The 15,131-nt window shown below is 38.1% G+C and overlaps 1 protein-coding gene across 1 annotated transcript in view; it reads right to left on the minus strand.

Moving 5' to 3' along the window:
- Window positions 1-2,045: 2,045 nt before the first annotated feature.
- grik3 (glutamate ionotropic receptor kainate type subunit 3) overlaps window positions 2,046-15,131 on the minus strand; it is a 78,177-nt gene continuing 65,091 nt past the window's right edge. Inside the window, exons 15-18 of the mRNA XM_028579910.1 lie at window positions 11,085-11,302; window positions 4,497-4,722; window positions 4,007-4,257; window positions 2,046-3,266 (exon numbers count right to left, since the gene is read on the minus strand). Coding sequence (XP_028435711.1) covers window positions 3,072-3,266; window positions 4,007-4,257; window positions 4,497-4,722; window positions 11,085-11,302 — 890 coding nt within the window. The 3' untranslated portion in view covers window positions 2,046-3,071. The remainder of the gene's footprint in view (window positions 3,267-4,006; window positions 4,258-4,496; window positions 4,723-11,084; window positions 11,303-15,131) is intronic.

Consider the following 15,131-nt stretch of genomic DNA (forward strand, 5'->3'; position numbering starts at 1 on the left):
AAATCTTTTTTTTCCTGTTTTTTTTTACAAAACCTTACAAAAACTATATTCATAGAAATTCTGCATGTCCACAAAGAAAACCCTGGTTGGCACCAACATATTCATCGTATTGTTTGAGAGGTTTTCTGCCAAATAATAGAAGCTGTGCAACTCAAAAGAAAGGTATGCATAAAAAGGCATACCTTTGTGACTGCTGGAAAATAAGAACTCATATCACACACTGCTAATGGAACACAGGTCATGTAGCTTACATTACTTTTCTCTCACGTTTCATACAATTTTTGTGTAAAATTACATTGTTATTCACATTAATCTATAAAAAAGATGTATATTCAGTAACCAAACTGACTGAATCAGTCAAATCAGAAAGCCTGTTGTAATTCCAACTGATTTTGATTGTGATGACATTTTCAATTATTTTCACATATTACAGAGGTGAAATACAAACAAACTTGAGTCTTTGAATCACCTGCATGGAAAGCTACAGTACACATTAGGGTAACAGTAATATTGTACAACCACGCATCAGCCGCGGCAATACTTTAGACCAGGTCCTAATTGGGATTTCAGGCGCAGTAAAGGTCCAGTTACACAAGATAATCCTATTCTCCCTATTCTAAGATATGTCCCCTAAATTCGTGGGGAAGCTCCACACATTTCCAATTCATGTTTACCTTATAGAAATCTGCCAGCCATCATAAAAGACAATTTACATACAGTTTCCCATCTGAATGATAGTAATCCAATATACCATAATATAATGCATTTTGATTAAATAAATAAGGTTTGGGGCTGTGGAACTGGGGTAAAGTGAGGAAGTAGGTTAAAGTGACCTCTCTAATGAAATAAATAGCATCTATAACATATTTGACTGTGAACAGAATTCATTTATAACAGTATAAATTTAGCAAAATACATTTTTTTTCTCCTGCGGATCTTATCTACATACTCTACTTTGCAGAAGGTAATCCATCGACAATTATACAGTGAATCTCTACCAAACCAAGGCTAAGTTTTACAGATTGGAGTTTTCTTGAATCATATAGTTAAGTTTTTTTAGTCTTGACATATCGACAACATAAACCTCACAGAGGTTTGCTGTTCGTTCGGCTCCCGGGTGACAGCAGCTCACAGACTCCTCGAATCTTCCTACATCATGACATTTGCTGAAGATGTACAGTACATTTACTCAATAGGCATTAAAGTCCGCATGACCACACAAAATAATCATCTGTCTTTTGTCTTTTCACCACATTATCTTTCCGCATGTTCATACACTACACCTATGAATCTATTCTGTCCACATCAGGTAATTAAACAGTAAAACAGAAGACTTTCAAGTCTGAGATAACCTTCAAAAGTCTGTTAACATTTAAAATCAAAACCACGCTCAGTATTCAGAATTCTCATAATGCAAAACAAAAAGTTTCCTGCCAAAAAGCCTCTAGATCACACCTAAAAAATGAACTGTTCAAAAATGTGTTTAGAAGTATTTTGAACATTCAATGGTCCTGTAGCCACACAAGTCCTGCACATACTTTGATGGCTACGTCACAATTAAATGCAGTAAAAAAAAATGCACTTTACTTTTTAGGTCACAGTCTCATACATTTTGTCTCTGTGATTTACAATTAGTTATTAAACGAAAATACAGAAATACCTGATCCAATGCCTTCCAACCGAGTCTGCACATACATGTGTATATATGTTTTTGTATGTACATATATGTGCAGACATGCTACCATTTGTATCAAAGGTGAGCACAAACTTTTTATAAATTGGTTCATGTAATAGCACAATATTTTCGTGATTTATCATTTTGCAAATTACACAGGACCAAGGTTGTGTTTTAAGAAAGACGTTCTATCAGTAAATGGACGTTTTTTTTTGTTTTGTTTTTTGCGATTCTTATGCAATGATTGTTTTACATTACAGTGTTAATAGCAATACTGTACTTTAAGGTGAATTGGTTTGCAAATACAGTGCCACTACTGTGCCAATTGCAATTTACTTTGGAAAAATATTACCCTGCATGGTTGGAAAAACTGTTATAGCAAGATCCCTTAATCGTCCCATTTAAACCACTTCAATTTACTTTGCATTGAATGCAAGATTAGTGCTCTCTAAAAAGAAAAAATTAGAAGGTACTGGCCTATACTGTACTGTATCTAGTTCTGTTGAATGGTCAGATCTTTGGCAATCAATATTAAACTGATTAAAATACAACCATGTACAAAATAATTTTGACATAAAATGTACTTTTGCTCAAATCAATCTCTTCATCAATGAGTATTTGCTTGTGTGTAACAATATAGTTAATTTCACATGACAACTTTAACAAACATATTTACTGCTGAACAGTTGTGTCTCTATGGGTTTCCAACAACAACAATACTGCAGATACTTAAAGAGTTTTCTTACAGGTTATCACATGTGTACCTGTGAACCATGCTTTCAAAAGGTCCTGTCTCATTTCCTTCAGCTTATGACTCAAAGATAACCATTTTTGCCTCGACAACATGTTTGAGGTAACGTTATTTTCTGCCTTCAAAGGCCATTCGGGAGTTTGTGTAAATTAGCAGGATAAAGGTGAGAACTTGATATCATAATAGTAATGTGTAGCAAAACTGATCTCCAATGAAAACTGCTCTTCCTTTTCCTCTGTCATTTATTGCCATTTTTAACAAACTTTCTTCTTCTTCAGTCCATATTTTCAATAAAATTCTCAGTCTTTTCACTGATTGAGCACTCCTTGAACAATGTGTATTTTCTTGTGTTTTTGTGTTGCGCACGTAAACATCAGACTTGAAACTGATTATTTGGGTATACTGTTTTCCCAGAACCTTCCCCAATTGTTACTTTAACCTCTTGTGATTTGGAATACAGTGGTGAATGTTGTCATACCTGTGTGGCTGATGCTGCCATTTTGAGATGCCCATGTTTTGTTAGTGTCCCCATGTCACTGTGGTTAATGGTGAATCTGGTGATCCCATCTATGCCATTGTCTCTAGTCTCTGGCATGGCCCCTGACACGTTGCTCAGGAGGGTCTTGCCCTGTGGGGAGCACATTGTCATGGGAACACGGGAGTCATCCCAGTGCTGCAGCTCAAGTTGTCCTTTCCTGGGAGTCGTCGGTCGTTGTAAGCGTGCATGTTGATCACTGCATCCGTCTTCACCATGGCTGGAGGCTGAGGCTTGTGTTTCACCCGCCTCTCGCAGGTGAACGACAGTCTGATCTCGTCCACCATGGCACTGCACAAAGACCTCTGGGCGAAAAGGGAGGGTGCGGGGATGGATGCAAGAAGGAGAAAAGGGGAGAGGGACGGGGGGGTAAATGCCTTAGCTTTAAATTTTTTCTGACAGCAGAGAGTGTCGACAGTCTAAAGATCACAAAATGCATTAGAACATAACATTCATGTTGTGTTACTGCTGGTGTGTGGATGTGCGCCTGTGTGTCCATGGCTGTCAGCAATGTCAAACTGCACCACTATCACATTTAGCCTGCACATGGTTCATTATTGCTTCTGTGTCAGAGTGACCAAGTATGGTGCGTGAACATGCGTGCAACTACTCACTTAGCATGACTCAAATTAGTGATTTACAACAGTAAAGGGTTCATGCTATTCTGACATCTCCAATGACTAATAATGGATTAATTCTCTATGCTCCAATTTGCAATTATGCCTGTTAAAATAAGTAAATGTTGTGGTGTTATGGCCCAAGTACTCCAAGGGATTAGCCAAAGGCATGCAAATCCTTTTTATAACGTGTTTGAACTCAAAGCCATGAATAGAGCACGGCTTTGGTTTAGAGGCTATGTGTAATAAGTATCATAACAAAATAGGCATGGTTAGCAACTTATTTGCTAAAATCAAGGGTAAATGAAACTGAAATCCCAGTGGAGTGTAATTAAATTAATGTTACTTATTTTCCATCCATCCAAACCCGACTAAAGATTAAATTAAGAATATAACACATTATGTATGCGATTTATGGGGACATATACCTGGTCACGATCTGCAGTCTTCCTTAGCTTGTAGATGAATTCAGCAATCGCCACAAAAACAGACAGCACTAGGCCAGATGCCAGCACAATGAATATACCACCCAGGTTTTGAATACCCATGGGGCCCGTCTCGTGACGCTCTTCATCCAAGCAGCTGCTCCCACTCCACCACTTCTCCTTCAGCATGTGTAGGCGCCCATCCTCCAAGATGCTTAGGATTGCTATGGTGATTTTGTCTCTGTAAGGGGAGCCTGGAAGCAACATAAGGACCGTTTTACTTTGGAAGAAATGCCAGCTGGATTCTGTGATAATAAGGTTCATAAACACGCTGTGGCATACTGTCTCACTGGTAGCTAAATAAAAAAACACAGCTTATGCTGCTGTGTTGTCTAAAAAGCAATCCCTCATCCTTCAAAAGGCAATACATAACGTATAAAAAAGGGGTTGAATTTTTTTACTTGGTAGTCTCAAATGTATTCGCAGGTCTTACCAAGGGGAGTGCCGATGCCATAGCCTTTGCTGTCGATGATCCCTCCCACCTGTGTAAGGTTACAGTTCCTCCTAGTAATGTAATCGATAGTTGTGGACTCCATAATGAGGGCATAGTCTGACTTCAGCACCCTCTGAATCCCATCCTCAATAGACTTTACCAGTGATGTGCTTGGCTTGCTGCTCATAAAGGCCCACATCTTCTCAAAAGTAGAAACCTTAGATTTCTGTAAGGGATAAAAAGAGCCAGTTAAAAACAAATGTGTCTTTGAACCTGATTTGAACAATATCCCTTGCTGCAGGTAAGGAAAAAGTGGTTGAAAAATATACAATGCTATTTACACTAACACAAAATCTGCTTGAACTAAATTACTTCCAAACATTATAGCCCAAAGTGTTAAAGGGGTGATAGAATGCAAAACTGAGTGTACCTTGTCATATTTAAATTACGACAGTTTGGTGGGTAAAAAGGACATACAGAGAACCTCAAAGTCCTATTGACACTTCTTTCCTATGCAAATCTCACAATTTGAAACTGCTCAACAAAGCTAATAGTTGACGTCAACTCGGTGGCTGACTGTGTCGGAGTTCAGGAGCTCCGCAGTCTAACGTGATAGCTAGGGTTGGGTACCGAAACCTGGTTCCACTATGGAACCGGTTCCTACGCAAACGGTAGTATTCAGACCGGATTAGAACGCAAATTTTGGTTCCGACTGAAATATTTTCCCTCTGTCGCTCCGGACAGCGGCAGACTTTTTTCTTTCTCCCTTTTTTTGTGAAGAGTGTGTCCGCGCTATTCTTGGACATGCACTCTACAATCACTACTGATAGACGGCTTTTTGTACATGCTCCGAAACGGACGTAAAAATTTCACACTTTCTCTGTAGTCTATCGTTAGCTAGCTACCATAAATGTAGGTTACTTTTAAAATGGCATATTTTCCCTCTGGGCTCACCAAAACGGACGTAAAAGCATATTAACCATTCACTGCACGTGATCGCTAGTAAACATATTACACTTGCTCTGCTAGTCTATCGTTCAGGACAAGACCCTGTAGCTTGGTGGTGGGGGAGGCGGGACAGTCTCCCCAAATTGTCTGCCCTTTCAAACTCATACCTGGGTGTGTACAGACCTCTTGGACACCGTCTGAGAGAGTTTTCTCCTGTGCAGGACATGCCATAAGTCAGGAGAGGTGTAGTATATTGCCAGAGAAGGCAAATATGGTCATTTTTCTGCAAAAGAACTGCTAAAGTTTGAAGCTGGTTGGCATACCAACTCAACATCATTTATTTTGTTAGTGTAACTGTTAATTGTTAAATTATTGTACTTATGTGTTAGGTGACTTAGGTTTACTTATTAGATATTTAAGTACTTTAAAACGTTGATATATTGTTCAACTTAAATAATTTTCAATTTTTAAAAAAACGCCTTTCTTTTATGTCATTTTTCAGTTTTTCAAGAATCGTTTTAGGAATTAGAATCATTTTAAAAGTACCGGTTTGGCATCGGAATCGTAAAAATCCAAACGGTAACCAACCCTAGTGATAGCGGCCGGTCCCTGCCTGGGTTGCTGCCTCGCCGCCGGGCCTGTCCTCCTTCACAGACCCCGCTGTGAGTTTCAACATAAATTTAGTATATTTACACTTTGAATTGCATCACGGCATTTATATCACAGCTACCCTAAGGTCTTACAAAGCTAACACTTTTGTGAATTTTAGAGGTAATTTGTTCCTGTGAACCCAGAAACGGTGACTTTGCGCTGGGTATGGATCGCAGCGTGCTGTCGGCCGTGGAACTCCATCAGGGCAGCGTCATTTGGTAGTCCAGTAACCCAGAAACGGTGACTTTGCGCTGGGTATGGAGTGCCGCGGGCTGCCGGCCATGACTGAGCTCCATCCAGCTCACAGCGGGGTCTGTGAAGGTGGACAGGCTGGGCGGCAGAGCTCCTGAACTCCGACGCAGTCGGATCAAATTTGCAATTAGCCATACATTTTCGTAAAACGGCAAATATTTGAGCTCGACATAGTTGATTTCTCGCATAAAAAAGTCTCAGAAGTGAATTTAGTAATGTGTGTGTGTGCACGCTTCAACCAACCAATCAGTGCGCAGCTCATCTAAATATTCATGAGCATGCCATATAAGGCCCTAATGCAACCCTGCAGTAGGGCCCTTAGAACAGCACCTGGGCCATTTTCAGCCCAACCAATGTTACATACCTTATTAGGAGACCTTAAGGAACAGAGAGAAAATACCCTATATAACCATTGTATCACCCCTTTAATGCTGAAAATACTGCTAACCATGAAACCTTGCTAGCCCCTTTTGAGGAAGAATACAGATTCTAGCCAGTGACCTAATATGTTTATATGATTCCTCCTACAGATCTCCATTGTCACAGGATTAAAGGACAATAAATTAAAGCTTTGCACAGATGTATTCTCATAAGTGCTACTGAAGCAGCAATGAAAGAATGCCTCTCCATTAGTCTTGCATCAGGCGTGTGTTATTTCATGCAATTTTATATGAGGTCACATTTATGCCATGTCTAATCCTAGATAATTACTGTCTAAAGACTATAAGCCATTTCAAATTGTGAAAGATGCTATTATAAGAAGTGCTCAATTATGTTTAACTACAGTAGAAGCACAGTCCTAGTTGCTTAAAGTGCTCATATTATGCTCATTTTCAGGTTCATAATTGTATTTAGAGGTTATATCAGAATAGGTTTACAGGGTTTAATTTTCAAAAAACACCAAATTTTTGTTGTACCACACATTCCCGCAGCTCCTCTTTTCACCCTGTGTGTTGAGCTCTCTGTTTTAGCAACGGAGTGAGTCATCACACTTCTATTCCATCTTTGTTGGGAGTCGCACATGCGCAGTAGCTAGGTAAGCACCGCTAGCTAGTCAGAAGCAGAGTATGAGGGCGTGCCACGCTAGCAGCAAGGCAAGCATTATAACGTGTTACAAAGTGACGTTCGTCACGGAAGTAAAGGCTGGACTACAATATAGTTGTTTGGAGCAGTTTGTGAACAGTGTTTTCTGTTGGAGATGGTAAGTCCCTTTGGAGTGGATTTTTTTTCACTTTGTAAACCTATTACATGCACAAAAAAAGATATATAACACAATAAAGAAAAGGGAAAAAGCCGAAAAGCATAATATGAGCACAAAAAAGTACCACTTAGGATGTATAGCAAGAGTTGCCAAGTTGGCATCTTTGTTACAGGATTTAATGATTTTTTTAAATCCCAGATGAGTAGATGAGGTAAACTTATACAAGTGATGCTGGTTCGCATTACAGCAATGTACAATTTAAAAAGCTATAGAAAGCTTCCCCCTTTATGCCTTTTCTCTGCTGAGAATGCAATATCGCATGCTGTACAACCTCCAATTTCCTTCAACCTTTAACAGCAGGTGAAAGCTACTTTCCTTGGAAACCGTTGACTTGCTTACGTGTGCCCTTCGATTAAAGCTTTAGTGTGTCATTTTTTTATATTAATGAACGTTCGTTACATTCAAGCCATTGCCAAATGAGTTGCTACAAAGCTAATTAAGACAATCAGCTCCACACAACTCTCTCTGTATTTCTCAGTATGACTATGGTCAGAAGATTGTGTCCTCCGATGACTTTCCTGCGCAGTAGCTTGAGTGAGGGTAATTCCCTCTTCTGAAGAGTCCATCATGTTTTTTTAATACTCCATGTCCTCCTTGGCTACTAGCAACTGCATGGAGGAGGGGTGGGGGCACTTGCGCGATCACGGAAGGCACGTATCATGTTGACGCGCCGACAGCGTTGTTGTCATTACTTAGAATTCCTCATGGAGGTGACAGAAACTACACACATAGCTTTAACAGGCTGAAAGCAGCAACCCTGCCTACAGCAGTTGGACTGTACAATACAGAACTGAATGGAACACAAGTCTTTGGGGTTTGTTCGGTTTGTTTGTTTTATGGCTTTTTTATTATGCATGATTGTATGTAAGCAGAGGTGTCAAGTAACGAAGTACAAATACTTAATTACCTCACTTAAGTAGAAATTTTGGGTATCTATACTTTACTGGAGTAATTATTTTACAGCAGACTTTTTACTTCTACTCCTTACATTTTCACGCAATTATCTATACTTTCTACTCCTTACACAACGGACGTTAGAGGGAACTGAAACATCGCCGCACGGGATGCTAGTTAACACTACAGTTGGCAGCAGGTATGTTAGCCTAGCGTTAGCTAGCAGCTGGAGTAAACACGGTTAAAATGCTGACAGCTAAATGGTGTAAAAGTGTGTCTGTATTTCACTAGAGGATTCTAACACCAGACTGTAGCTGCTGTTGTCTGAAAAACACAGAAGAGATGTGTCACCTTTTTCAGCCCTTCTGAGTTTGCAGGTATGATTTTAATATAACATTATTATAGTCATTAGGACCTTTAGAAAAGTTTTTTTTTGTGGAAGTGGGGTTTTGTCCCCACGTTTTGGGGTTAAGCTTTTGTCCTTAATGGCATTTATTCCCCCTTGCATCAGGGGTCTTCAACGTTTTTAAGCCAAGGTCCCCTTAACTTAAAGTGAGATGTAGCAGGGACCCCCTACTACATATTGTATGAAATTAAGTTGCATATTAAACTGGGCCTAAAATAACTGTTAGGGCAACCTAAAGCCTTCTTACATACCCTTTTTTCATAAGCTATTAAAATATTAATTGTTGGCATGATGTGTGTGTGTATATATATATATATATATATATATATATACTGTATATATATATATACTGTATATATATATAAGATTATTTTTTGGGCTTTGGGCTGGGAAGACATGCAGGAAATCGTCACAGGTCGGATTCGAAACCTGGACCTCTGCGTCGAGGCATAAACCTCTCAATATATGTGCAACTGCTCTACCCACTGAGCCAACCTGGCAACACTAAAACATTGCTGGTGAATTAATCATGTATGTAGTAGAAGTTGACATTATACTATATTAGTCTTTTGAGGCCAGGATGCATATTTGGAGGAGAAAATGACAAACCAAGGAGAAAGTTTTACACCCAGACAAAGTCGTGTGAAAGGTGGCGGAAGTAGTGAATTGACTCAGAAATCACAAACAAGTTGGAAAAAAAGCATACAGGCTAAGGATTTGTCACTAATTTTGTCTACACAACTATCATATCTAACTGCTATCTGGTGGCTAGATAGATGAGTGGACTCTACAACTCATATCACATATTTGAGTAGAATCCAGAGAAAAAAACAGTTTAGTATGTTACCGAAACATGAGTTTAGAACCGAATCCATCCAGTTATGTACATCTGCGAAGCTTTTATATACTCCCCGGTCTCCTCAGTATTTATCATGCTTCTCTGCCTCATTGAATTGACATCATTAGGCCTTTCTGTAAGTGCAAGGGGGGCAGAGGGAACTCTAGCCATGCAACTCTGATGAGGTAATTAAACACCTGTTACTCCTATTTATGAGGCTACGATCACAACTATGATTTATCAAAGTGCACTGAATGGTCTAAAATAACTTTCTTTTACATGGCTTTTCAGAGAAAGAGAAGGTGGATTTCCTTTCAAGGAGTCAACAAGTTGAGTTGGAGTCAGGCGCACTAATTATTATCACATTTCATATTCGTGGGATGCAATGCAAACAGTAAACAATCTTACAGTATTGTAATTAGTAACTTTTATATATATTTTATAAAAATGCTGGGGTGCAATTCCAAGACAATACTATTGTTTTAAACCCACATGATATCCACAAAAGCCCTGAACCCAATTACATAATCAAAGCTGGGGGATCCAGTATACACACCATTCAGCAGATTCAATGAGTCATACAGTGTTTATGAGCTCCACTACAAATCTTTGGGGCCAAAAATACTAGGGCAAACAGATGCCCTGGAAGAATCGATGTCTATCTTGCTATTGAATGTCACACTTAAGTCTTACACTTATGGACTGCCTTCAATGGAAATGTGCAGTGTTTTCATTTCTATCTCTGAGAAAGTGTAACTCTGTTACATGTGTTATTCAGCATCACAGTAGCAATAGCATCTAAAGCAAAGCTTAAAATAATAAAATAAAGTCAAAGACCCTGCAGGCATGCTGAAACTTTGGAATAAAAAAATCATTATGGAGGAACACATCAAACAGTTGTAGAGAAGTGGAGAAGCTGAAGAATTTGCCTTTGCTGTGGGAATTAAGATCTAACTGGAAATATATATAGATTTTTTTTCCTTTGGAAACATAGGCCTACTATATAGAAAAAAAAGTTCTTTTTAACAAAGTCAACTTAACTCAAGATTCAACAGATTTCCTAATTTCTTAACACATAGAACATTATTATTAATATTGTGATTATTATACATGTTTGTAATTGGCATGCTTCATCTACACAGTATGGCTGTTTGCACACTGTAAAGGACAGTACATGAAAAAACCAGTTTCAGTGACTATATTGTGGTTGACATATTTTATTCTATATCTGCATTTTACCTTCAGTAATTTATCCAACTAGTATTTTTTAATTTAAAACTTTATAATGATAAAATAGCTGGACCCACTAACAACTACTCTTTATTGTGTGTAATATACCTTGAAGAAAGACATGGTTGCGCCATCTTTGACCACACCATACTCAATCTTGGTCTGCTTAGCGATGTCATCGGCTGAGTCCACAGGCGAGTCCATTCTCTCCACAGTGAGAAAAGCTGCTAAATTAGCCGTATAGGATGATATGATGATGAGTGTGAAGAACCACCAGATCCCACCGATGATCCTGGTCGACAGGGCTTTGGGCATCAGTTCTGAGCCTGCACACAACACAAAGTGAGAGTACCTGCCAACACTGTTACCGAATTAAACAAATGCAGAAACATGATCGCTTGCGTTTTTGTTAATTAGCCTTCAAATGTTTTTGGCACTGGCACTGCTGCTGATCAAGGCGCTGTCAGCGAGGAAGCGGATATTGAAGCCAGTTTGACAGTTTGGACAAACTCTAAGCAAATAATTCAGAATGGACCGATCAGACCAGTAAACTGTGTGTTCCTTAGGCTTCTACATTTAGTACAAAAGCCTTTAGAGTTGACAGCAATAACTTAACTAACTCACTTTGTCCTCAATCACACTCGCAGACAACTATTATTTGATGTTGCATTGAGATCTAACTTGATAACAATGTGTTTTTCTTGAAAATATATTCATCAAAAGCTTTTGCGGGAATATAAAAACTACACCTAATTTCATTATTTCTAGTATGGTGTAAGCCCAGTATTTGCTGCATTAATCGTTATCACAAGAATCTGATTCATACACAGTATACAGCTAGGTTACTGTTCACCACTGTAATCACACCTAATACCACTTGCTACTTAAACATGCCTGCATTAAGTTAGCAATGTAGATTGATCTATTGATGATTAATAGCATTTGCAGTTGATTGTAGTATGTTAACAAATCTCTTGTCTGAAATGAGTTTTGTCAAACCACTTGGCATACAAGTTGATCAATGGAAACAGCGTTAATGTAGGATGTGTGATGTCATATCAAATATAAATTAGCAAAACCAATACATGACATTGCAGTGGCCCTTTGACATAGCAGGTGTAATTCACACAAGTATAATTGAGACAGTTTCCTTCCATGTTCTTTTGTTATTTCACAGCTAATCAGGTTTACCAGATGTACACAATAATATATATATATATATATATATATATATATATATATATATATATATATATATATATATATATATATATATATATATAAAGTGAGATAAATCCAAGATATAGTACATATAGCCAGACTGACGGTACACATCAGCATCAGCCTTGACTTTGAGTGGTCCTCTGCTGAGTAATACTATGTTTACAATGGCTCACTGACTGGTGTTAAAGTTACTTTATATCTCATCTCTGACAACCTTTAAAATACCCTTGTGCTTTGTGCACTTTGTTACTTTCCTGAGAAGATTTATGAGGGCAATTCTAAAGAGTAACAAGCCCACAGAAGGGGGGCAGAGTGGTCAGTTCTTTAACCTCTTCTACCAAATTTGATTGGATTTGTCCTCTATGGTTTGACAAAGACGTTACATGGTTGCAAACAAGGTAACACAGTAGCATTCCTTAATTCACTATGACTACACAGAGGAAAGATCCAGATGCATTCTCTGGTTGCACTAAAAATGAAGTGAAGCAACGGGTAACTCAATTGAATTCCACACTATAAAGTGCTATTGTCAGCAGGGAAGAGTATATGGTGCTGCATCAGAGCACTAATAAATACAAAAAAGCCGATCAGTCATATGGTGCCAGGGACATAAAACTCTGTCAAAATGCCATACATTTCCTTGAGGAAGGACTCTTATCTTGTAACCCGAGGAAATATAAATGGTCTTTCAGGAAAGACGATACTGATACTATTTCAGTCACCAAAACATTATCTATCTCACTGAATGCTGCACTGCTCATTCACATGAATGCTGTAAATAGGTGCCTACGACTATAAAGACGATTACAGTACAAAACATTATGAGAAATGGGCATTTTTAATTTTGAGTTCAGCTTCAGGAATTTACTTGTTATCAAAAATAATACATCCTTATTATGTCATATTATTTGAATTAAGAGTGCTTCACAAAGTCATATATATACCATACAACATTATATCAGTTGGGCATTGAAAACAATGTTAGCTACATACGCTAGCTCACCACAACTCTTAATTGCTAACAATATGTAGAAATCCAGCAGTAACAACCATTCTGCCTTGTCCTATTGTTCAATTGTCAGTTAACAAAAAAAAATACAAATGAAATGTTGAATACGAGATACACTAACTTTAGCTTTTACTCATAATAGTAGTAGTAGTGCAAAATCTCCCCTCAGCCTTGTTTGCCATAATTTATGAAATCCTAATTTCTCAGGAGATAACTCAAAAGCACTTTGACAAAACCATTTTTATTACTCAATGTTCACTTACTAGCTTCAAGGCTTTAGGGAGCCTATTTGTGCTGTTGCATTTTTAATTTCTAGATGTGTTGCATTATCCACTCTTAGGATTTAAAAAATTTAAAATATAAATATTCTTAATTAACCAGCACTTAAACTGTCATTGTTTTGAAACTTAATGTTGACTGAGGTTGAATGCCAGCTGTCCGTTTCTTGTGTTAATTCTTTCTTGTGACATCTGTGAATACTATATACAATAAGGGAGTTAAGTATAATGGATGCACTATATCTATAGTAGCCACTACTACAACTACAGCACACATTTCCTAAGAGGAGATCATGAAGAAGTCACGCTGACACTGCTGTTCTCCTTTTGAAAAAAAATGAACAGAATCTTTTATATCTAATGATGCCTTTTGAATTGTCAGTCTGGGTTGAGAAAAGCTGTTCTCTGTGGATTCAGTAGTGCATCGTGCTAAACATGATGTTCCGGTTTTCTGCAGTGTTTCTTCCCACTAGCAATGCCTTACCTTAACTTGAGAGAACTAGGCTTTCCCATGAGAATGATTAGCTGCACTTAGCATTCTCTCTGTGGAGTCATTGCACTATAACTCTCTTTTAAGGCTTTTACTCGTTAATTGGTTTAAATAACACTTGTGAATGAAAATGTTTATTCCATTGCAAGTATATCTTGATGTAAATCTCAAGAAGGGGCAAAGTCACAACTGCAGTTTGTTATCCACAGACAAAAGGCCACTACAGATAGTTCTTGCATAAATAACCAAATAAAGAATACAATATGTTGGGCTTTAACCATGCATCTTGGTAATATTTAGCATAGAAATATATTTTAGAAAATCAAGGAATAATGTCAGTGAGAATGAGAGAATTGGGAATAAGTCAGCTCATGAAATTACTTTATGTAGGGAAACCAATTTAGGAGAAATGATCAGACATATGTTTGTTGTGAGTAAAAGCCTACTGAGACCCCCCCAGGATGCTTTTGAAGTACACAAAGTGTTTGCTTTTGCACCTCCACATATTTTGCGTTCTTTGTCTTGTCTGTGACACCTCCCTCCCACAGACAAGCTGGTAGAAACACATCCATTTGCATTTTAAACATGTCAAGGAAATGGCTTCCATCTCAGCTGCTGTCACTGTGTTTGGCAGACAGGCTGAGGATGTCTGTTTATTTGACACAGACAAAATATTCCTCGTTGCAGATTCCCCCATGCAGCAAGTGTGAAGGTTGGGTGTCACAGAAAGCCATCAGTCTGTCAATTTTAAACTGAGACAAATAATATGTTAAAGATCATTATCAAGATATGTTTGAAAAATCATGTAGAAGCAGTTATGCAGCATAAGGAACTATGCAACATATGTCCATAATCATAATACGGATGCTAGAGAACACACTTGAACTACATATTAACTTCGATATCCCGATGTGAATATTTGTACTCAAGGATCTATGAATAAAAAACGATTAGCAGCAGCTTCAGTTAACTACTATAAATATAGTAGTATAGTAATATGGAGCTCAGGCATTGACAAAAAACACTGTGAGCCATGATACAAATTATAATAGGGAGTTTTAACCAGTTTAGTTTAATATTAAAGGCTACTAACTAGCTCATTTTGTTTTGATTCTCCACCTCCTCTGCTTCCCGGCACGCTGGTGCTACTCCAC

This window comes from Perca flavescens, chromosome 6, assembly GCF_004354835.1.
Source record: "Perca flavescens isolate YP-PL-M2 chromosome 6, PFLA_1.0, whole genome shotgun sequence".
NCBI lineage: Eukaryota > Metazoa > Chordata > Actinopteri > Perciformes > Percidae > Perca > Perca flavescens.